At 44.0% G+C, this 25,311-nt stretch overlaps 1 protein-coding gene across 1 annotated transcript in view; it reads left to right on the forward strand.

The window, feature by feature from the left end:
* The window catches only part of LOC129701490 (uncharacterized), a 42,356-nt gene that overhangs the window by 1,926 nt on the left and 15,119 nt on the right, over window positions 1–25,311 (forward strand). Inside the window, exons 2-3 of the mRNA XM_055642714.1 lie at window positions 17,929–18,037; window positions 20,212–20,550. Of these exons, the coding sequence (XP_055498689.1) occupies window positions 17,929–18,037; window positions 20,212–20,550 (448 nt within the window). The remainder of the gene's footprint in view (window positions 1–17,928; window positions 18,038–20,211; window positions 20,551–25,311) is intronic.

Here is a 25,311-nt window from a genome sequence, read left to right on the forward strand (position 1 = left end):
CAATGATGTATTCTCTCAAAATTCTCACGGATGTATTCAAAGATGTATTCAGGCAAGAGAGCTTGATGAGATACTCTATATTTAACCTGTTTCAACATATATACCATTGGGATGGACACTGCTGGGAAAACACTGCTATTTGGAATTAACGCAAAATGAAAGAAGGTGTTTAGAAGAATTGCATGATTGGTTAAGAAGGAACTCCAGATGTTGGAAAATCGAAGGTAGACAAAAGTGCTGGAGATCCTCAGCATGTGCAGCAGCATCTATGGAGCGAAGGAAATAGGCAATGTTTTGGGCCAAAACCCTTCTTCAGACTGATGTAGGGGGGGGGGGGGGGGGGGGGGGGGGGGGGGGGGGGCGATGGGGAGAAGAAAGGTGAAAGGAAGAGGAGGAGCCCGAGGGCTGAGGGAGAGCTGAGAAGGGGAGGAGACAGCAAGGGCTATCAGAAATTGGCGAAGTCAATGTTTATGCCGCTAGGGTGCAAACTGCCCAAGCGGAATATGAGGTGCTACTCATCTAATTTCCGGTGGTGCTCACTCTGGACATGGAGGAGGCCCTGGACAGAAAGGTCGGATTCGGAATGGGAGGGGGAGTTGAAGTGCTGAGATCAGGTTGGTTAATGCGGACTGAGCGGAGGTGTTCGGCGAAACGATCGCCAATCCTATGCTTGGTCTCACCAATGTAGATCAGCTGACATCTAGAGCAGCAGATGCAATAGATGAGGTTGGAGGAGATGCAGGCGAACCTCTGTCGCACCTGGAACGACTGCTTGGGTCCTTGAATGGAGTCGAGGGGGGAGGTAAAGCGACAAGTGTAGCATCTCTTGTAGTTGCAAGGGAAAGTGCCCGGGGAGGGGGTGGAGCGGGAGGGAAGGGAAGAATTGACTAGGTAGTTACGTAGGGGGCGGTCTTTGCGGAAAGCAGACGGGGGAAGATGTGGCGAGTGGTGGGGTCACGTTGGAGGTCCAGCAGGGGGTTTGTGATATATTTCAGCTTGGCCAGCACAAGCCTTTCGAGTGTCTTCATGACTACAGAGGTCAGTGCGACAGGCCTGTAGTCATTAAGACAAGTAATCCTTCCCTTTTGGGTACATGGACAATAGTGGAGACTTTGAAATAGGCAGGGGCAGTACATGTTTGCAGGGACTGGTTAAAAATGTCGGTATAGACCGGTGCCAGCTGTTTGGCACAGAGCTTAAGAGCAAAGGGGGAAACATTGTCAGGTTCTGGAGATTTCCGTTTCTTTTTTGTCCTCTGAGAAGGCTCTCCACCTCCTCTATTTTTGTTGTCGATATTGGTTAAGTGATGTTGTGCAGACAGAGGGTGTGGGTGATTGGGTGTGAAGTGATGATTGGAGGGGGGTGGGTGTAGAAGGGCCTAGTCTTTGCAGAATTAGGTCAAGTTGTGAGTGGGTGTGAAGTGTTGGTTGGGGTGGGAAATGGTCCAGTCTTTTCATACTGGAATCTTGCCTTAAGTGGTGAATGGGAAGGAGAGGGTGCAGGGTCCATTCTTTGTAGCCTGGAACTTTGTAGATGGAACTGGGAACCTGCCTGAGGGCTCATTGGGATCCTCCCGAAGTACTGTCAGTCGACGGGGCCTCGCCCTAAGGTTCGGCGGTTGACGAGAACTCGCCCGAAGGCTTGGCGGTGGACAGGACTGGGAACCTGCCCGATGGCTTGTCTGTGCCCACTGAAGCCTTGTCAATTGAAGACTCATCCGACGGCGTGACCTGGTGCCCACCCGAAGGTTTGTCAATCGCCGGTAACCCACCTGAAAACTCATCAGGGCCTGCACGGACTCGTCAGTTGCCGGAGATCCCACCTGAAGGCCAAGGGTCAAGTCAAGAGAGTTTTATTGTCATGTGTCCCAGATAGGACAATGAAATTCTTGCTTGCTGCAGCACAACAGAATATTGTAAGCATAATACAGAACAGTTCAGTGTGTCTATATGCCATAGATCGTATATATACACATAAATAAACAGATAAGGTGCAATCGGCTGTTATAGTTCAGAGTTTGATGTCGTATTTATTAGCCTGATGGCTGTGGGAAGAAGCTGTTCCTGAACCTGGATGTTCCAGATTTCAAGCTCTTGTGCCTTCTTCCCGATGGCAACGGAGAGATGAGTGTGTGGCCAGGATGGTGTGGGTCCTTGATGACGTTGGCAACCTTTTTGAGGCAGCGACTGCGATAGCTCCCTTCATTGGTCCGGAGGTCAGAGCCGATGATGGACTGGGCAGTGGTCACAACTTTCTGCATTATTTTCCATTCCTGGCCGAATCAAGCTACGATGCAACCAGTCAGTATGCTCTCTACTGTGCACCTGTAGAAATTTGGGAGAGTCTTCCTTGACCTACTGACTCTCCGTAGTCTGCTCAGGAAGTGGTGGCGCCGATGTGCCTGCTTTACAATTGCATCAGTGTGCTGGGATCAGGAAAGATCTTCGGAAATATGCCTGTCCAGGAATTTGAAGTTCTTGACCCTTTCTACCATCGTCCCTTTGATATAAATGGGATTGTGGATCCCTAACCTACCCCTTCCAAAGTCCATAATCAGTTCCGTGGTTTTGCTGGTATTGAGAGCCAGGTTGTGCTGGCAGCATTTGGTCATTCGGTTGATCTCGCTTCTATTATGTGACTCGTCACCATCAGTGATTCGTCCCACAACAGTGGTGTCGGCAGCGAACTTGATGATGGAGTTCGCACTATGTCCGGCTACGCAGTCATGAGTATAGAGTGAGTACAGCAGGGGGCTGCGCACGCAGCCTTGAGGTGCTCTCACTTGCTGATTGTTATCGAGGATGACACATTACCACCAATGCGAACAGACTGTGGTATGTGGATGAGGAAGTCGAGGATCCAACTGCAGAGAGATGCGCAGAGACCCAGATCTGAGAGCTTGGTAAACCAGCTTGGAGGGGATGGTGGTATTAAACGCCGAGCTGTAGTCAATGAATAACAGCCTGGCATATGAGTTTCACCATACCAGTGGTCCAGAGCGGATTGGAGAGCCAATGAGATCGTGCCTGCTGTTGATCTGTTGTGGCAGTAAGCAAACTGCAGTTGGTCAAGGTGCTTCTCAAGGTAGGAGATGATATGTGCCATAATCGACCTCAAAGCACTTCATCACCACAGACATTAGTGCCACTGGTCGATAGTCATTGAGGCACGTCACCTTGCTCTTCTTGGTATTATTGATGCCCTATCAAAGCAGGTGGGAACCTCAGACCTGAGAAGTGAGAGGTTGAAAATGGCCATTAAAAACTCCAGCCAGTTGGTCCGCACAGGTTTTTAGAACACGACCGGGAATACCACCAGGTCCAGGCGCTTTCACAGGGTTCACCCCCCTGAAGGATCTTCTGACTGGCCTCTGTGACTGTGACTAAAATACCATCACGGCGAATGGGGGCTCTGGAAGGCACATTTGTGTTTATCACTATCAAAGCGTGCCTAGAACTCATTGAGCTTGTCAGGGAGTGATGCTTCACTGACAGCGGCGGACTGGCTTGCGATGCGAATAGGGCTGTTGAGCCAAAACCAAAAAGGCCTAAGGCAGGCAAGGCCATTGTAGTGGGAGACTCCATCGTGAGAGGTACGGACAGGGGTTTCTGCGGCAACAGACGGGATGCAAGGATGGTGTGCTGCCTTCCCGGTGCCAGGATCCAGGATGTCACGGACAGAGTGCAGAAAATCCTCAAGGGCGAAGTTGAACATCCGGAAGTGGTAGTGCATGTCGGCACAAACGATGTCGGAAAGAAGGGGATGAATATTCTGCAGCGTGACTTTAGAGAGCTCGGAAAAATGTTGCAAAGCAGGACCTCCAGGGTTGTTATCTCCGGTTTGCTTCCAGTTCCCCGTGCTGGCGAGAGCAGGAACAGGGAGATACGGCACCTGAACGTGTGGCTGAGGAACTGGTGCACAGGGCAGGGATTTAGATTCTTAGATCACTGAGATCTGTTTTGGGGTAAGGGGGAACTGTACAAAAGGGACGGATTGCATCTTAACAGGTGTGGGACCAGCATTCTGGCAGGCAGGTTTGCCACTGCTACACGGGTGGCTTTAAACTGAATAAGGGGGGTGGGGTGTTGAATGGGATAGTGGAGGATGGAGTTAAAGGGAAAGGGTTTCTTAAATGTGTGAGCGTAGAGACCGAGGGGTGTAAAATGAGGGTAGAAGCAATAGGTAGCAAGGTGAAAAGTAAAAGTGGCAGGCAGACAAAACCCGGGCAAAAATCAAAAAGGGCCACTTTTCAACATAATTGTATAAGGGGTAAGAGTGTTGTAAAAACAAGCCTGAAGGCTTTGTGTCTCAATGCAAGGAGCATTCGTAATAAGGTGGATGAGTTGAATGTGCAGATAGCTATTAATGACTATGATGTAGTTGGGATCACGGAGACATGGCTCCAGGGTGACCAAGGCTGGGAGCTGAACATCCAGGGATATTCAATATTCAGGAGGGATAGAGAGAAAGGAAAAGGAGGTGGGGTAGCGTTACTGATTAGAGAGGGGATTAATGCAATGGAAAGGAAGGACATTAGTTTGGAGGATGTGGAATCGGTATTGGTAGAGCTGCGAAACACTAAGGGGCAGAAAACGCTGGTGGGTGTTGTGTACAGGCCACCTAACAGTAGTAGTGAAGTCGGAGATGGTATCAAACAGGAAATTAGAAATGCGTGCGACAAAGGCTAAACAGTTATAATGGGTGACTTCAATCTACATATAGATTGGGTGAATCAAATTGGCAGGGGTGCTGAGGAAGAGGATTTCTTGGAATGTATGCGGGATAGTTATCTAAATCAACATGTAGAGGAACCAACGAGAGAGCAGGCTATTTTAGACTGGGTATTGAGTAATGAGGAAGGGTTAGTTAGCAATCTTGTTGTACGTGCCCCCTTGGGCAAGAGTGACCATAATATGGTTGAGTTCTTCATTAGGATGGAGAGTGACATTGTTAATTCAGAAACAATGGTTCTGAACTTAAAGAAAGGTAACTTTGAGGATATGAGACGTGAATTGGCCAAGATTGACTGGCAATTAATTCTAAAAGGGTTGACGGTGGATATGCAATGGAAGACATTTAAAGACTGCATGGATGAACTACAAAAATTGTTCATCCCAGTTTGGCAAAAGAATAAATCAGGGAAGGTAGTACAGGTGCACAACCTTTTATCCGAAAGCCTTGGGACCAGACACTTGTCGGATTTCGGACATTTTCGGATTTCCGAATGGAAGATTTTTAGCGTAGATTAGGTAGGTAGCGCGGGCGGCTTGAAAAGTCTGGAGCGACTGCCTCCTCCCCGGAGACCGGGGAATCATTGTAAATCATTGCATAAATGTTAGTCAGTTAGTTTGGAGGGATTTTATGTGGTGGGGTGGGTGGGTGAAGGGGTAAACTTTAATTCTTAGTCCCCTACCTGGTCGGCGACTCCCAACATCGCGGAGCTGGGGGCTCCGTCCGGCCGCGGGCAGCGCCGGTTGTAGCTCCGATCCCGGCAACTCGACCCCTGGCTGCGAGGCGCTCCAAATCCAGCGCCCCCTGCGGCCGGACGCCCGCAGCCCCAGCTCCGCGAACGTTGGGAGAAGGCGGCCTCAGCGCCCTGGAGCTTACCGCACAGCGACCCGGTAAGGCATTGCCCGCTTCCCGCTGGTATCCCAGCGCTGCGACGCCGCCGACTCCCAACATTGGCGGAGCTGGGGCTGCGGGCGTCCGGTCGCGGGCGGCGCTGGATTTGGAGCGCCTCGCAGCCAGGGGTAGAGTTGCCGGGGTCGGAGCTACAACCGGCGCCGCCCGCAGCCCCAGCTGGGAGTTGGCGGCCACAGCGCTGCGGAGCTTACTGCACGGCGACCCGGTAAGGCATTGACCGCCCCCCGCCTCTCCGGCCAGGTAGGGGGACTAAGAATTAAAGTTTACCCCTTCAACCCCCCCCCCCCTCCCCTCCCCCTACTTCACATAAAAGCCCTCTCCGGGGAGTAGGCAGCCGCTACAGTAGTACAGACCTGGGTTGACCGTGGGTCGTTTCGGGTCAGGTTTGGCGCCAAACGTGAGCTTTGGTGTGCAGACGACATCCTGGAAAAAATCAGTATCAGTCAGTATCAGTATCAGTATATCTTTATTGTTATTTCCTGAGTACTCACATACCCAGAGGAAACAAAAAAACGTTGCTCAACCAGTGTCCGTTCAGTGTGCAGTACAAATAACAACAAGTAAATAGAAATAAAAATACATATATCATGAACAAATTAGATTCAACACTCTACTCTCTACTAAACATCAACAGGCGTTCCGATCGACAGCTGCTGCAGTGTGTCCAGGTTGGTGGTTGGTGCGCGATACTTTGGCAGGGGGCTAAGTCCGTTTATCAGTCTTATGGCCTGCGGGAAGAAGCTGAGGAGCATCCTGCTGGTTTTGCAGCTAATGCTCCTGTACCTCTTCCCAGATGGCAGGATGGAGAATATGTGATGCGATGGGTGGTAGGGGTCTTTGATGATGGAGATGACTCTGCTGATACATCTCTTCCTGTATATGTCCAGCAAGAAAGGGAGTGGAGCACCAATAATCCTGCTGGCGGTCTTCACAATCCTGTCAAGTTGGTGCCATTTGTACGCCTTGCAGCTCCCGTACCAGGAAGTGATGCCGTTGGTTAATGTGCTCTCGACTGTCCCCCTATAAAAAGTTTGTAGATGTGTAATGGGGAGACCTGCTTTACGTAGTCTTCGGAGAGGGTGTAGTCGCTGCTGGGCTCTCTTGACCAGTGCTGTGGTGTTGGTTGTGGACATCAGGTCATCTGACAGGTGGAGTCCTAGGAACTTCACGCTGCTGACCCTTTCCACATCAGCTCCATCGATGTGCAGAGGTGTATGGTGTTGTTTTCCCGCCCTCCTGAAGTCAACCACCATCTCCTTAGTTTTTCCCACGTTGAGAATGAGGTTGTGGGATTTGCACCATCCTGTGAGCAGCTCCACCTCCATCCTGTACGCCGACTCATCATTGTCACTGATGAGACCCACCACTGTTGTGTCATCAGCGAACTTGTTGATGAAGTTGTTATTGAGTCTAGCAGTACAGTCGTGTGTAAGCAGACTAAACAACAGGGGGCTTAGGACACAGCCGTGGGGCGAGCCAGTGCTCACGGCTATGGTTTTTGATGTCCTACTGCCCACCCTGACTGTGCTGCCGTTTTGATAGAAAGTTCAGGACCCAGTTACATGTGCCAGCATCAACCCCCAATAGCTCAAACTTCTCCACCAGCTGCTGCAGAATGATTGTGTTAAACGCAGAGCTGAAGTCTATGAAGAGGATCCTGGCATAAGTATTTTTCCGATCGAGGTGTGACAGTACGAGGTTCAGTGTTGTTGAGACTGCGTCCTCTGTGGATCGGTTGGCTCTGTAGGCGAACTGCAGTGGGTCTAGGTCGGCAGGTAGACTATTTTTGATGTGCTGCATAACCAGTCGCTCAAAACACTTCATTACAATGGGTGTTAGAGCCACTGGTCGAAAGTCATTATGGCAGGCTGGGTTTGGTTTCTTCGGGACAGGGACGATGGTGGCACTCTTAAGACAGTTGGGCACTACTGCCTGGCTGAGTGAGATGTTAAAAATGTCTGTGAAGACATCTTTCAGTTGCTCGGCGCAGTCTCTTAAAACGAATCCAAAAATGGCCGGTTTTCGGAGTTTTTCGGTTTCCGGAACACCGGACAAAAGGTTGTGCACCTGTACATCCATGGATAACAAGGGAAATCAGGGATAGTATCAAAGCGAAGGATGATGCGTACAAATTAGCCAGAAAAAGCAGCATACCGGAGGACTGGGAGAAATTCAGAGACCAGCAGAGGAGGACAAAGGGCTTAATTAGGAAAGGAAAAATAGATTATGAAAGAAAACTGGCAGGGAACATAAAAACTGACTGCAAAAGTTTTTATAGATATGTGAAAAGAAAGAGATTAGTTAAAACAAATGTAGGTCCCTTGCAGTCAGAAACAGGTGAGTTGATCATGGGGAACAAGGATATGGCGGACCAATTGAATAACTACTTTGGTTCCGTCTTCATTAAGGAAGACATAAATAATTTGCCGGAAATAGCAGGGGACCGCGGGTCAAAGGAGTTGGAGGAATTGAGTGAAATCCAGGTTAGCCGGGAAGTGGTGTTGGGTAAATTGAATGGATTAAAGGCCGATAAATCCCCAGGGCCAGATAGGCTGCATCCCAGAGTACTTAAGGAAGTAGCTCCAGAAATAGTGGATGCATTAGTAATAATCTTTCAAAACTCGTTAGATTCTGGAGTAGTTCCTGAAGATTGGCAGGTAGCAAACGTAACCCCACTTTGTAAGAAGGGAGGGAGAGAGAAAATGGAGAATTACAGACCAGTTAGTCTAACATCGGTAGTGGGGAAACTGCTAGAGTCAGTTATTAAAGATGGGATAGCAGCACATTTGGAAAGTGGTGAAATCATTGGACAAAGTCAGCATGGATTTACGAAAGGTAAATCATGTCTGACGAATCTTATAGAATTTTTCGAGGATGTAACTAGTAGCGTGGATAGGGGAGAACCAGTGGATATGGTGTATCTGGACTTCCAGAAGGCTTTCGACAAGGTCCCACATAAGAGATTAGTATACAAACTTAAAGTACACGGCATTGGGGGTTCGGTATTGATGTGGATAGAGAACTGGCTGGCAAACAGGAAGCAAAGAGTAGGAGTAAACGGGTCCTTTTCACAATGGCAGGCAGTGACTAGTGGGGTACCGCAAGGCTCAGTGCTGGGACCCCAGCTATTTACAATATCTATTAATGATCTGGATGAGGGAATTGAAGGCAATATCTCCAAGTTTGCGGGTGACACTAAGCTGGGGGGCAGTGTTAGCTGTGAGGAGGATGTTATGAGACTGCAAGGTGACATGGATAGGCTGGGTGAGTGGGCAAATGTTTGGCAGATGCAGTATAATGTGGATAAATGTGAGGTTATCCATTTTGGTGGCAAAAACAGGAAAGCAGACTATTATCTAAATGGTGGCCGACTAGGAAAAGGGGAGATGCAGCAAGACCTGGGTGTCATGGTACACCAGTCATTGAAAGTAGGCATGCAGGTGCAGCAGGCAGTGAAGAAAGCGAATGGTATGTTAGCTTTCATGGCAAAAGGATTTGAGTATAGGAGCAGGGAGGTTCTACTGCAGTTGTACAGGGTCTTGGTGAGACCACACCTGGAGTATTGCGTACAGTTTTGGTCTCCAAATCTGAGGAAGGACATTATTGCCATAGAGGGAGTACAGAGAAGGTTCACCAGACTGATTCCTGGGATGTCAGGACTGTCTTATGAAGAAAAACTGGATAGACTTGGTTTATACTCTCTAGAATTTAGGAGATTGAGAGGGGATCTTATAGAAACTTACAAAATTCTTAAGGGGTTGGACAGGCTAGATGCAGGAAGATTGTTCCCGATGTTGGGGAAGTCCAGGACAAGGGGTCACAGCTTAAGGATACGGGGGAAATCCTTTAAAACCGAGATGAGAAGAACTTTTTTCACACAGAGAGTGGTGAATCTCTGGAACTCTCAGCCGCAGAGGGTAGTCGAGGCCAGTTCATTGGCTATATTTAAGAGGGTTAGATGTGGCCCTTATGGCTAAGGGGATCAGAGGGTATGGAGAGAAGGCAGGTACGGGATACTGAGTTTGGATGATCAGCCATGATCATATTGAATGGCGGTGCAGGCTCGAAGGACCGAATGGCCTACTCCTGCACCTAATTTCTATGTTTCTATGTTTCTATTTGAGCTGCCTCCTGATTTTGTCTTCAGATTCAGATTCAATTTAAATTGTCATTGTCAGTGTACAGTACAGAAACAACGAAATGCTTTTGGCATCTCCCTGGAAGAGCGACATAGCAAATGATTTGAATAAATAATAATAAGTGTCCGGGGGGGGGTGGTGATTGGCAGTCACCGAGGTACGTTGTTGAGTAGAGTGACAGCCGCCGGGAAGAAGCTGTTCCTCGACCTGCTGGTTCTTTAACGGAGAGACCTGTAGCGCCTCCCGGATGGTAGGATGGTAAACAGTCCATGGTTTGGGTGATAGCAGTCCTTGGCGATGCTGAGCGCCCTCCGCAGACAACGCTTGCTTTGGACAGACTCAATGGAGGGGAGCGAGGAACCGGTGATGCGTTGGGCAATTTTCACCACCCTCTGCAATGCCTTCCGGTCGGAGACAGCAGTTGCCATACCATACTGTGATGCAGTTGGTAAGGATGCTCTCGATGGTGCAGCGGTAGAAGTTTACCAGGATCTGAGGAGACAGATGGACCTTCTTCAGTCTCCTCAGGAAGAAGAGACGCTGGTGAGCCTTCTTGATCAGAGTTGAGGTATTGTGGGTCCAAGAGAGGTCATCGGAGATGTTGACTCCCAGGAACCTGAAGCTAGAAACACGTTCCACCTCCGTCCCGTTAATGTGGATGGGGGTGTGCGTGCCGCCTCTGGACTTCCTGAAGTCTACAATGAGCTCCTTGGTCTTCTTGGAGTTAAGGGCCCGGTTGTTGTCAGCGCACCATGCTGCTAAGTGCTGGACCTCATCCCTGTAGGCCAACTCATCGTTGTTGCTGATGAGGCCAATCACCGTTGTATCATCTGCATACTTAATGATGGTGTTAATACCATGTACAGGTGTGCAGTCATAGGTGAAGAGGGAGTAGAGGAGGGGGCTCACCACACAGCCCTGTGGAACGCCGGTGTTCAGGGTGAGGGTTGAAGAGGTGTGCTTGTCTATCCTAACAGACTGGGGTCTGTTGGTTAGAAAGTCCAGTATCCAGTTGCAGAGGGAGGGGTCGATGCCCAGGTTACCGAGTTTGGTGATCAGTTTTGATGGTATAATGGTGTTGAATGCTGAGCTGTAATCGATGAACAGCATTGTAGGATGTGATGGCATTCAAGCATTGCCACAGTTGCCGAACATCCGTCTTATCCTCCAGTTTGGAGCAGGTCCCATTTGGCCATTTTGATGCCCTTACCAAGGTCGTATCTGGACTTCTTGTTGACCTCTGTATCTACAGACTAGAATGCCCGGGATCTGGTCTTCAGAAGAATGCTGATCTCATGATACATCCAAGTCATCTGGTTAGGGAACACTCGGAAGGTATTTGTTGGAATTCAGTCCTCCATACATTTCTTTATGAAGTCCGTAACGACTGTGGCTTATTCATTCAGATCCGTTGCTGAGTACCTGAACATTGCCCAGACTACAGACTCCAAGCAGTCCTGGAGTTGTTCCTCTGGCTGGTCAGATGGCGGGACTGGGAAGGAGCAGGACTCTCCGGGCTTAGTTATTTAGTTTAGTTTAGAGATAGAGCATGCAAACAGGCCCTTTGGCCCACCGAGTCTGCATCGACCAGCGATCCCTGCACATTAACACAATCCTACATTCACTAGGAACAATTTACACTTACACCAAGCCAATTAACCTGCATCTTTGGAATGTGGGTGGAAACCGAAGATGTCGGAGAAATCCGGTCTCGGGCAGAACATACAAACTCTGTATAGGCAGCACCCGTAGTCGGGATTGAACCCGGGTCTCCGGCGCTACAAGCACTGTAAGGCAGCAACACTATCGCTGCGCCACCTGGGCGCTGGGAGTGTGCTGGAATGAGGGTGAACTAGGGTAATGCCTCCAGTGCCTTCAAGGTAAGAAGCAGAAGGTGCCCCTGGGACACAAAGATGGCCAGGAGGGGAGAGGGATGTCGGTTCTGGAACTGCTTCAGTACACTGAGTGCATTGGCCAGCTGGACTTTGGACTTTGAATAATGGCGCCAAAAATGGTGGTGCCAGCTTGTGTAATGTATGCAAAAAGAATTTCACTGTGCAGTTGCGTATCTGACAAAGCATCATTGAATCATAAAACAAAGAGACTTAACATTTAGTAGCAATGTTACAAAATTTTGAGATTTAAAAAATCAAGTCTGCAATTTATCCCATCAGATAAAGCATAAAAATAAGTTTAATTTGACACCTAATTCACTTTCATATCTCAAGTAATAAAAAGGTTATGGCCATTTTCATACTCGGAAATTAGTATCTTGTTCCCTATTGATTTTCTATGGACATAACAAAAAAGCTGTGATCGAGGACAGTCAAAAGCCCATAACCTTCTTAAAAATTAAGAGAACTGAATGAATTTTTCAGTTATCATAGATTGAACCATTCTGAAACAAATATAAAATAATCTTACTTGGATGACCTGAAATTAAAACATATAATTAGTTAGTTACCCAATTGTAGCTAATTTCAAACTTCAATTACTAGATCTAAACATTTATCCATTTCTTAATAAATGATTAACATTTTTAAATAGCCTAAGTGTCCAAATAATATTCACAAATAATTCACAATAAAACATGATTTTTAAATCTCATTTACATTAATTTATAGGCCAAATGGAAGGAATTTAGTGTTCAATTGCTGTAAATTAAAGTCCATTTTAAATCAGCTTTCTAGTGGGATCCTGTGAACGCGCTGGTTTAGATCGTTCACATTGCGCTGGATTTGTGCCCTCAAACGCCCAGAAAAATACTGCGGGATATAAAGAGCCCAAAATGAACTACTCGTTATAGTAAATCTTGTATAAAGGGGTCTTAAGAAGCCCCTTTTAATGTAAAAATAAGGTACATACCTTTAATTGTTTGCTTTATAAAACCCTGGGGCTGCGAGAGGTCGCGGGTTGAGAGAGTGATTTAAAAACTATTATAACTATTATTCGAGGCCTATAAAACTAATAATACCTTTTGCGACGGGGTCTTTCAGCGATTTTTCGTTAATGATTTACTAGGCTGAACATCTTCGATTGGAACAGCCTAGTAAAAATCGCGTTTTAAACCCGCACCCTCTAAACAGCGCCAAAATCGAGCACACGGGCTGGGACAGATTCTCAGCGACGATTCAGGTAGGTTTTGCAACATACCTACATTTAGGTACTTGGTTGAGGAATTAAAAGGAAGATGATGAAATATTCTGTATTCCCATTCAGGATGATGGGAGGTCAATACATTATTATCTTGGAAGGGTGGTAGAGACAGGAACTATTTTATTTAAATCAAAATATTGGCTTGAAAAATAGTGGTTTTCACTGTTATAGCGCTGGAAGTTGAGATTTGGCTGGATAACTCTTTTTTGACAGGCAAAAACTTAATATACCCAATGGTTTACATCTGGATTGTGAAAATCACATTATGTATTGCACCTGGTTATATTTGATGACAGTTGATTATTTGACGTGTGAGATAAATTTACTGACTGTCATTCATTGATGATCACGTCAAAAAGGACACTTAACCAGATATGACATTCCCAGATGCCTTGTGAATATTTCAAAGGTTCTTTGATCCTTAGGATATCAGTAAAGGTAGTCAAGCAACTGCTGAAGAAGGCTAGATCATCACACTGAGCTAATTTGAGTACATCGATTTTCTGTAATACCCCAACTCCAAGGGTGATGAATTGGTATATGCATAGACTTAAGAGATCACAAACTAGAACTAGATCACAAAACACAAAAAAGACTACTTCAACCACGAGTAGTAGAGTCAATTGGACGTGAGCAAAGGAAGACATGCATGCTCATATTAGAAACTTAGGTTTAAGTTTATTATTTTCATGAGTTTGAGGTATATATGGAAGGCTTTGTATTGCATGCTATCTAATCAGATAATACCATATAACAGGGGTCGCCAACCTACAGCCGCCGGGCCGAATGTGGCCCGTAACCCAAAATCATCTGGCCCGCAGTTGTATTTTTTTTCCCCATAATTATCCAGCCTGCAGACTTCCATCATTTCCGATGCTGACGACAAGCGCCGAGCACGGCTGAGTGCTGAGCTCTGGTGGTATTACATCCTACGCAAAGCCGCCAGCATGGGCGCGCACCTTCTGTGTCTGGGCTTCACTGTCAGGATCGGGGTTGTTAACAGGCCCGGGATGAGTGAGTGTGAGTATTTGAGCCACCACCTTCAAGACAGAGCCAAGTTAATGGTACACCATGTTTGTGAGCACCCGTAACTAGGGTCCAGTGCTCCAGGTGGTGTCCTCAAAGGGGCGGGATCTATGTGACCACGTGATTTGATGCCTTCCTTCGGGGACGGGATCCATGAGCACTCATGATGGATGTGGCCCACCATCCGCTCACAGACATGCGTCCTGGCCCCTATTCAGAACAAGGTTGCCGACCCCTGCCAAAAACTCAAGTACAATAGGTGGAGCAAAGGGGAAGATACAGGCTGCAGAATATTGTTATTGGTTTAGTAGCACATCAGTTCCATAAACAAAGTCCAATGTCTGCAATGGGGTAGAAGTGAATCAATCGTACAATGGGTTATGGAATGACCATTGAAAAGTTTATAAATAGAGGATAAGCAACTATTCCTGAGCCTGGTGGTACGCGTTTTCAAGCTTATGTACCTTGTGGATGGGAGCAAGGAAAAGTAGCAATGACCATGGTGGAACAAGCCAATACTCAGTGAGATAGTAACAATGAAGACCATATTAGACCAACACTACATGTGGCAATTTGCCGTAATTGGTCCATCTCATGAAGGCCACCAAAGATGTTTGCTTGAGAGAAGTGAGAGATGTTAGGGACTGTTTAGCAAGAACATTATTCCTTGATAGCAGACCCTTGGAGAACTGCAAACAGGACCAGAATTGAAAGGGCAGTTGAAAGATCATCATTAAAGTAAACAACAAAGAGACTAGTCTGTTTCTTTGGATATTTTATTTTGGGTTTTGTTTTTAACGTATGTTATTTGTAACATTTTCGACAAATAATTCTATTTTAAGGCTACACCAATTTTAGCATTCGCACCATTTGACCAAGGAAGACAATCTAATTGATGAACAGCGTCTAGGTAGAATGTGAGAGTACATTTCAAAAAACATAAAAAGGACTATAAGGAGTTCTATACGTATGTACAAACGGAACTCTATTGTGCACTTGAGTCTTGTGACTGTTGTGTACAGGCTCAGTGTGGTCCACTATCACAGACTCTCAAACTTATGTATGATTGCGCTTAATGTATAGCGGGATAGGCACTGAACTGTATGCAAAATAAAAATAATAAGGCAGTGAAGAGCTTAGTAACATGGTGTCAAGATGACAATCTCCCAATTAAGCAAAATGAAGGAACTCGTCATCAACTTCAGAAAGCGGGGTGAAATACAGGGTGTCAATGTCAATGGTGCTGAAGTGGAGAGGGTTGAGTGTTTCACCAAAAGTATGTCTTGGTCCAACTACTTTGATGTCACAGCCATGAAACCACCCCATCACCTTTGTCCTCGGAAGATGAAGGGAAATCTGGCACATCTCCAATAACTCTTGCAAATTTCTACAGATGCACGGTAGAAAGCATCCCATTTAGATGCATCACAGCTTGGTTTGGTAACTGCTCTGTCTGAGTGCAAGAAATTGCAGAGTTGTGGACCCCTTCCAGTACACCATATACACCGGCCCTACCCCCCATTTATATTTCACACTGCCACATCAAGTAGTAATGTTACCACATTTTGAGATTAAAAAAATCAAGTCTGCAATTTATCCCATCAGATAAAGCATAAAAATAAGTTTAATTTGACACCTAATTCACTTTGATATCTCCAGTATTAAAAAAATTTCATACTCGGAAATTAGCATCTTGTTCCCTATTGCTTTTCCATTGACTTAACACTAAAGCTGTGATCGAGGATAGTCAAAATCCCATAACTTTCTTGAAGATTAAGAGAACTGAAAGAAATGTTCAGTTATTATAGATTGAAGCATTCTGAAACAAATATGAAACAATCTTACTTGGATGACCTGAAATTAAAGCATATAATTAGTTAGTTACCTTATTGTAGCTAATTACAAAATTCAATTACTAGATTTAAACATCTATCCATTACTTAAGAAAAGATTAACATTTTAAATACCCCAAGTGTCCAAATACCATTCACACAAGAATTCACAATATAACATGATTTTTAAATCTCATTGTCATGAATTTATAGGCCAAATGGAAGGTATTTAATGTTTAATTCCCGTAAATTAATGGCCTTTTAAATCATTTTATGAGTGGGTTTTTGTGGAACGCAATCAATTGGAACGTTGCGGTTTGCGGTGAATTTGAACCCCATATCGGCAGGAAAAACACTGCCGGTTCGTATGGGGCCATATTCACATTTTTGCCAATGAAATTTGGATTAAAGTCATCCTAAGAAGCAAGTTTATATGTAAAATAAACGACTTGCCTTATGTTTTGTCCCCTACGTGAGATCTGTCCCATTGACGGCCTTATAGGTAGCTTTTTTATTTTACTCCAGCGATTAAATTGTCCCGCGATTGTTTTTAAAAACTTCCGAGAACGGAAGTCAGAACGATTTTTCGGCATCAGGTAGTAACCTGAGAAAATATATCTCGGACAGGCAGGAGGAAACGGCATCATCCACTGGGGATCGACCGACCAACTCACAGACTGACTGACTGACCCAAATCCTAATCCCCCTAGCTCTACATTTTTAATTATCATTTTTATTTAACAGTTCACATCATAACTTTACAAAGATAAATCAATTGTAAAACAAAATTATCAACAAGGTTAGCATTATCTTTATTCCTTCGAAACATTGCTACTGTGATAAATTTGTGTTAAATTTTGATTGTGTATTGTGTGTTCTTTATCATTGTACCGCTGCTGACAAATTCATTTCACTTGCACTTTATGTGCAATGTGACGAATAAAACCATTTTTATTTTACTGTTTTGATGTAATTAGGAGGTAGCCATGATCCCAGAGTGCTCGATGCCTAGCTACAATGAAACAAAGCGCATCGCCATCCCTCTCCTTTTTTATTTTCCACACACATTGTCTGTCCTGCTGATAATGTACTGCATTTTCTGTTTTATATCCTATTTCCAGTATCAGGATGTTTAAAAAAAAAAAATCTAAACATACGCGACCAAGTGGGATCCATTGGGTCCCGTCCCCTCAACGCGCGGGGCGGCCTGCGGCGTCACACACACACACTCACCATTGATATTATAGTAATATTCATTCACTCCTTTTACCCATCCCCACCCTATCCACTCACGCATAGCCCCCAACTCGCAGGTGCGGCTAGAGAGGGAGTGGGGTAGAGAGAGTGGGACACAGGCACAGAGAAGAACACAGGGCCACAGAGATGGAGACAGAGGCACAGAGACAGACATGGAGGCACAGAGAGGGACACGGGGACACAGAGAGGGACACGGGGACACAGAGAGGGACACGGGGACACAGAGAGGGACACGGGGACACAGAGAGGGACACGGGGACACAGGGAGGGACACGGAGGCAGGGGAGTTTACTTCCTTTTGGAGCTGGGGTTTCCGGGTGTCCACTGCCTTTTGAAGCTGGGGTTTCCGATTTGTGGCGTCTTTTGAGCGGTCGGCCCTGGGCGACCAGACTCGCAGCGCGTGAACACAACGTGCAACCATTGTCACGTCATCAGCCAAAGCCAGCGGATTTGGCGGTATCATTTTCTAAGTTATTTGTGGTTTTTCAACATTCTGCTTAATAACTTGAGAAATAATGCATTAATTTTTCAGATAAGGCGAATTTTTACTTCACGGGATAGATCTCTATAGGAATATGTAAAATTTTTACCGTTAGAGCATCGTTTTTTGAAGCAGATGTGATTATATGTACACACACACACAATTTAATAGTTATAAGATAAGATGGCATTTTGTAAATTCCATCGCCACCTCATTGCCACAACCTTGAGATTAATTTTTGGTTTTCATTGAATTTAAAAGCAGTCTAAGTGTTTGCATTGTTGTTGTTCTGGTTTCTTAGGACTTTTGCCCAATGGATTAACTCTTCATTTTGTGAGTACTGGCATCAGTTTTCCTTGCATTAAAATACTTCAATATTACTTGTATCCTGCAGGCAATTAAACTGAATCTGCAAATGAAGCTACAATTTTACTTCTACAAAATGCCTGCTGGTTTGATATTCAGTGTCTCTGTTTTTCTATTCCCATCTACTTTCACTCAAAGTAAGTGCCTTATATCCACCAATCACTTGCATGTTGTTTTACATCAGCATGTTTAACCAAATCGTACCAAGTTATGAGAAAATATGCAACGTCTTTGTTTCCACGTACCATTCCCTTAAATAAGATGGATTCTACAGGTTTCAACAGTGGAACAGTATGCCATTATGTTCCTTACTGCCCTTCAACTACATTTCCCACATTCCTTAGTCTCTTGAGCCACTAACTTATCCATTGACGTTGATATTGAGATTCCATCACAGAGAGGAGGCGTACTTCAAAATCTTGTACAGTTTCATTAGCCTTACAGGTTGTACCTAATTTAACAATATTTTACAGCTTACCTGGTTAAGTGTTAATGAAATGTTCAAATATTGAGATTAATTCTGTATGATTTTATTCAGAGAATAAGAGCAAGGCATTTTATTCAGAGAAGCTCAGAACATCGTGTTCTGACAGGGTCGGAAATAGAAAAATCTGGAAGGTGAAGAATATGTGCCTTTAAGTTAGTTGCTGAAGGGAAAAAGCAGAGAAAAGATATTCTGAAGAAGGGTTTCGGCCCGAAACGTTGCCTATTTCCTTCGCTACATAGATGCTGCCTCACCCGCTGAGCTTCTCCAGCACTTTTGTCTACCTTTGATTTTCCAGCATCTGCAGTTCCTTCTTAAAGAAAAAATATTTTCTCATCTTTGCATGAATTCAAAAGAGGGTGGTGGGGGAGAGAATAGATTAGAGAATGAAATGTACCAATAATTTTAATAAAGAATCCAGGAACTATATATTCGCTGCCAAAATACATTTAGAATGTGTGGATTTGCTCCCACGTGGAGTAGGAAGGGAAAATACCAATTTATACTCCAGGGGAAGCTGGCTTTGAGCACCTGGGTAAAAAAAAAAAGATATGTTTAAAAGATTACTTGAATAAGTGCAGAGGATATTAAAGATGATGAACTGGAATAATACAGGCCCTTTGTGATGTGTTCATATTCATAATAAGTTCATGTGATGGGTGCAGAACTAGGCCATTTGGCCCATCAAGTCTACTCTGCCATTCATTCGTGGCTGATCTATCTTTCCCCCACTCCCCTGCCTTCTCCCCATTACCCCAGTACTAATCAAGAATGTGGATAATGTGCAATTCTAGCTTCCTGTATGGCATCAGTCGAGAAACTCTAGTACATAACCTAGAGTTTTCATATATTCTGCATCATGTTTAGGTGAAAATTGATTTTTTAAAGCCATGGGAAACATCAAAATAGATCTTACATATTTTTTAATAACAGGGTACATGATTAAACATAATACCAATGCATGACTGGCATTGGCCTTTGCAGTATTCAAGTGGGGTTATTGTCCTCAAATCCAGTGCAAGTAGAGTTAAGATGTGCTGTTCTGCTTGGTACATGGACAGGATATGTTTAGAGGGATATATGGGCCAAATGAAGGCAGGTGGGACAAGAATAGATGGGGCATTTTGGTTGGTGTGGGCAAAGGGGTTGTTTCCACTCTGTTCTATTGCTATCACTGGACTGAAGGCACGCGATTATTCAAAGGTGAAATTGCAGTCTATTGGCAGGCAGTTGCAAGCTATTTAACTGAATCATGTGAATCATGATACCAGAGACCCAGTAGACATGGTCCCAAACACCCATAGTTGTCATCTTCATAAGAAAAATATACGTATTGGAAAGTGACTGGAAGTCTGTTATATAGACCCAGTATCCTGGTATCTTTATTAATCAGATAGGGGTGAGGGAACAAGAACTATTTGATTTCCACCTACTTTGGGGAAGGGACATTATGTGACAACAAAGAGGAGATTTAGCATAACTATTTGCTACATCAATTTTCTTCTGCCTGTTCCTGGCTGTTTTTGTACTGCCCATTCTTGTGCAAGAATCAGAGGGAAATTTGGAGCCTTTACTTTCTGTAACCTCTTAGTAATTTTCTTCTTTCATTGTAATTGTCTTGTTGCATTAATGTATGATGTAATAACTCTGGTAAACTATTTATCAAATGTATATTGGAAATGTTGTTTTTTGCTGTAGTCACGGTGATGCTATTAATTATAAAAGTATAACTAAGATAACTAAGAATATCACAATTGTTAATAATTCCAGATACAAAAACATGAGCAGTCTATTACTAAATTGTTGATATTGTTATTTTTTCACCAGACAACCCAAATCCCATTTACTTTTTGGATAAGAGAGGTGACATTCTTTTAGAAGGACCGGATATTCCTGAAAACAGATCTGTTGTCTGGGAATGGAAACCACATTCAGGAGAAGAAATTCAGCAGTTGGTTACATTAAGCAAAGATGATTCGGGTTCTTGGAGTGCTCAGTGGAGTGAGCATCTTGACAATTATTTGCAAAAGAAAATCAAATGGGATTATGCTACTCTAAATCTGAAAATTAGAAAACCCACATTTAAACTTGCCGGATTGTTCATTTTGACTCAAACACACCCAAAAAATAAAACGTTGAAATTGTATGAAATGTTTGGGATTAAAGGTGAGTGGACAACATCTTGAAAAGATCCAGGAATGATTTTGTAACAAATTGTTAATTTAACATGGAATTGCCAGAGTCATGTCTTATGTATATATAACTGTGCAGAATGAATATCTCATTGAAACAACCAGGAGAAAGATTTATTCTTGAATTTTGCTGAATTAGCAATAACAGGTTTGTAATTCCATGAGAAATAGCAAACCAAGAACAATCTAAAGAAGGAATGATTGTCTCCAAACTGACACTCATTTTCAGATAGATTGAAGTTTGATATAAAAAATAGAGCATCTGTCCTAATTTAAGCAAATAATAATAGGATAGGGATAAGCTTGGCCAGTGTCACAGTTCCTTATTGTTCCAATTGTGCCTGCAAGATATACTGCAGAAGTTAAGGCAATATTGATCTTGGATTCTTCAACAACATTAAAAAAACGTAAAGGGAATAAGTTCTGACAAGAAAGGAAGTTACTGAACTGTGAAAATCTATGTTTATTGAATTATTCTAAATCAGCAAGGATAATTTACAGTTCCAAACTGTTGTTGTAATCTTAATCTTAAAGGGCCTGTCCCACTTTCACGACCTAATTCACAACCTTTTTTACTCGTGGACATTTTTCATCATGCTAGAAAAAAACGCCCCGACCTACTTGATGCTACGAGTACCTACGACTAGCATCACTGCCTGCTACGACCTACCTACGACCTCCTACAACCTCATGACGACCATGCTGCGAGTATGAGTTAAGGACAAACTCGGCAGAGGTCATGAATTAGGTCGTGAAAGTGGGCCCTTTATTGTTCTGTCCTGGGACCATTTCTCCCGATTTGAAACCAGATATGAACAGCAACTGGAACCAATGGGGTTCATATTTCAGGTTATTAAGAGTTTCAATCTATCAGCAATTACCTGAAAAGTAATTCTAGTTTAGATTTCTATAGATTCAGCCTCATCTGCTTGTTATTTTTCAGTTCATTTTGTTTTTATTACAGATTCCAGCATCTGCCGTGTTTCATTCAATTTAGTTACATTTCATTATGAATAATATACAGCAGAAGGACAATATTGAATGGATTGGAGCACTTGAGCATTCTGCTCCAGCTCTATCCATTGCAAGATTTAATTATTACTGACAATATTGTAATTGGGACTAAAACGCCAATGTGGGCATGTTGACAAAATGTCTCTCCTTAAAATACATTCCCCATGAGGCTGAACGCTTTGGGTCCTCTGAGGAGAGCACGTTTAAATAACTTTGAGGCAGTGCTCACCCCTAATGTGGACTAAAGTGCATGTGTTTGTTGGCCTTAGTGAAGTGTGCCAGCAAATTGTGAACAGAGATTTTCTCCATATGGATCTACGTTTCTAACACATTCTCTGCTCAAACCCCTGCCCACTGTAATGGTGACAGAACAAATGTTATCCAACCCTTTTAACTGGGCTGAATCGTGACAGTCCACCAGATTCAGGGGAAAAGGTCAATAAATAGTAAGATGAAACGAGAACTTACCAGTTTGAAGTTTGATCGTTATTTTATGAGTAGTAACGTTGAGGGAATACGTGAAGAACCCCGCCTGGACGCATGAGTGTCATTCTTCAAAGCAGCGGTGTGAAATCACAGATAACTGTAATGACTAAACATAGTAAAATTAGAGAAGACGATACCAGTTGAGTATATGATCAAGGGTGGGAGCAGAGGGCACGTATTCCCTCAACGTTACTCCTCATAAAATAATGATCAAACTTCAAACTGGTAAGTTCTCGTTTAATCTTACTATTTTACTTCGTAGTCACGTGAGTGACTACGTGAATATTTTAAAGCTCTGTGATTCCATGCCGTGGAAACGAGTCCATGCATCACATCTGCCTTGATTATGGGGAGAATAGTGTTAACATCATTAGACATCAATACGATATTGAAAAAAACAATGATAACTTTATTAACACCAAATTATAGCCCCTATTTATGGGGTAAAATTATATTACAGAACTTAAAATTGTTTCTGCAAATGTTCCAGGTTCAATTACTGGTTTGTTATAAGTTTTCTCCGTTGACCATCCTGCTGTCTTGAGGATTTGGTCCATAGGAACATCCAACTTCATAGCTGCCGATGTAGCTGCAGCCCTGGTGGAGTGAGATTTAAAAATGTTAGTGTCTACTCCAGCCTTTATTAGGACCTGTTTCAGCCATCTCGAGATGGTCTGGACTGTCACTTTTTTGTGTGGCTGTTTGTAGCTGATGAAAAGTGCCATTTCTTTGCCTCGGGTGATCTTAGTATACTCCATATATAATAGCAAGTGTGTTACAATACAGAGACGATCATCTGTCGGGTAGGCCCTGAATTCTATTTATAGGCCTGCTGACCCCTGTCTGTTCTGTTTGACTAATTCATTGATGTGAAAAGCTAAATTTCCAGATGAAGTCATCATGTTGTCCAGCCTTAGTTTCTGTAGCGACTGGACCCTTTGTGCCGTGAGCAAGGCCATCAGCATGACTGTTTTCATAGTCAGTTTCTGTGGGGACAGCGCTGTAGCTGGAGACCAGTTTCTTAACATGGTCAGTAAAATGCTCACATCCCATATTTGGGGGTACCTGGTTCTTGGGGGATTAACATTAAAAATGCCCCTCATGAGTTTGGTTACCAGGGTGTGTCCCAACAGAATGCCGCTCTGTTCCTTGCCACAGGTATGTTGACAGAGCACTTCTGGCGCAGTTGATGGCACTATAACTGAGCCCCTCATCGTAATGGAGGCTTGCCAGGAATTCCAGAACAGACGGGATGTTCATAGATCTGTGGGTGATGTTATTGTTGTGACAGTACATTTCCCATTTCTTGATGTACACCAAGTACTGTTTTTTGGTGGACTGTCTGTGGGCCGCTGAAATAATATTCACTGTTCGGTCTGTCAGTCCCAGGTGTAGTAGAGGTGCTTTCAAACTCTACAAATTAATAGGTTTATATAATTATGACATGGATGACTTTCCTTTGTTACGGGATGAACCAGTAAATTAGGTCTATGATGGATGGTGATGCATGGTTCTAATACCATGTCGAGTATCACCGGGAACCATGGTTGAGTAGGCCAATCGGGTACTATCAAAATACCAGACGCAGAGTCTTGCTGTATTTTCCTTAATACCCGACTGATGAGGCAGAAAGGAGGGAATGCATAAATAAACAATTTCCCCCAATGCAGCGAAAATGCACCTGTTGCCGCTGCCCCAGGGTCTGCTGATAATGATTGGATTGGAACAATGCTTAATGTTATCTTTCCACCATTTTAGTTCCATTATGGCCTCTGTTGGTAGCTTCATTGGTCTGTCAAAATGACCACCATTAATTTTGAGTGCTCGTATTTTAGCCCTCTGTAAATTTCGATAATGTAAAGGTCCGAATTGTGTGGCTGGAAACGCAGCCACTATTTTGCCAATTATTCTTGCTACCAGTCTGATGGATGGTTTAGTGATGTCAATGATTTTGCTGCAAGCCTCTATTAAGGCTGTAACCTTTTCTTTCGGCAAAGTCACTGACATGTGAACTGAGTTAATGGTGAACCCCAGATAATTCATTGTGGTTGAATGCGTTAATTTAGATTTAACTGGATGGATGATAAACCCCAGTTTTTTCCCCAAATAATTGTTTTGTGGCTCTTACCGTTTGTTTAGCCAATTCCAAAGTTTTGCCCACAATAAGTATGTCATCTAGATATGCCATTACCATGTGTTTTTGTTTCCGCAGAAACGCTAGGGCTGGTTTCAAAATTTTAGTGAACAGCCTGGGGCTGATGTTAGTCATTAGGTATTGCCCTGTACTGCCAGTGCTGACCCATCCAGTTGAATTTTAAATAACATCTGTGGTCACCTCTGATGGGTACTGTATAGTAAGCATCTTTTAAATTGATGCTTGCGATGTAGTAACCTTAGGAAATCAATTGCTTAGTAGTAACAAAGGTTTCCATGTTGAAATAAATATATTGTACGAAAGTATTCAAATTAGTTAAATCTATGATGATGCGGCACCCACCATCTTTCTTGTTTTTCATAAAGATATTGGACACGAATTCCTGTGATTCGTGTTGGGTTTTCTCAATTACTCCTTTTTTATAAAGCCGCTGTAGTTCAGGGTGCGCTTTTGATTTTTCTTTGCCTGTGAGCACGAACATTCGGTTCGGTACGTGCTGAACTGGAGGGTTATGTTTTTGTATAAATTTTATGGTATAACCCTGGATACTGCTTAAAATATAAGTGTCGGTAGTTAACTTATTCCATGCATCCAGATAGAAGTGTAATCTCCCACCAACCTCCATGCTCCCTTCAATTCGTAAGGAACCAGACCCACCTACCTCCATGGTTACCAGTGGTAGGTTTATTACTATTTCGGTATCCTCCGTGGACGTTGAGGCGCCGGTGTCTGGGTCTGTAGTTGGGTCGGTGTTGAGGGTTCGCGCATTTTCCAGGAAGGCCGGTCTGGGCCATGGCCTAAAAAAGACCGATGTTGAGTGTACCTGGCCTTCGAGCTTTCACCAGTTTGTCTTGGCCGACTGGTGGGTGCGTAGGGGTGCTGTTTCTGGCCGAAGTAGTTTTTAGACGTTGCTTTAATGAGCCCCAGGGCTTTAGCCTCTTCGTTAAGTTCTTTTACCTGTTTGGGTAAGTCACCTCCAAATAGTAATATTGGTGGTTTGGAGGTTCCAGGTTTGCACAGGCCTGCAAATTTGGGGTCTAAAGCCGGTTGGATGGCATTCTTCCTATAATAATAATCTTA

This window comes from Leucoraja erinacea, chromosome 11, assembly GCF_028641065.1.
Source record: "Leucoraja erinacea ecotype New England chromosome 11, Leri_hhj_1, whole genome shotgun sequence".
Taxonomy (NCBI): Eukaryota; Metazoa; Chordata; class Chondrichthyes; order Rajiformes; family Rajidae; genus Leucoraja; species Leucoraja erinaceus.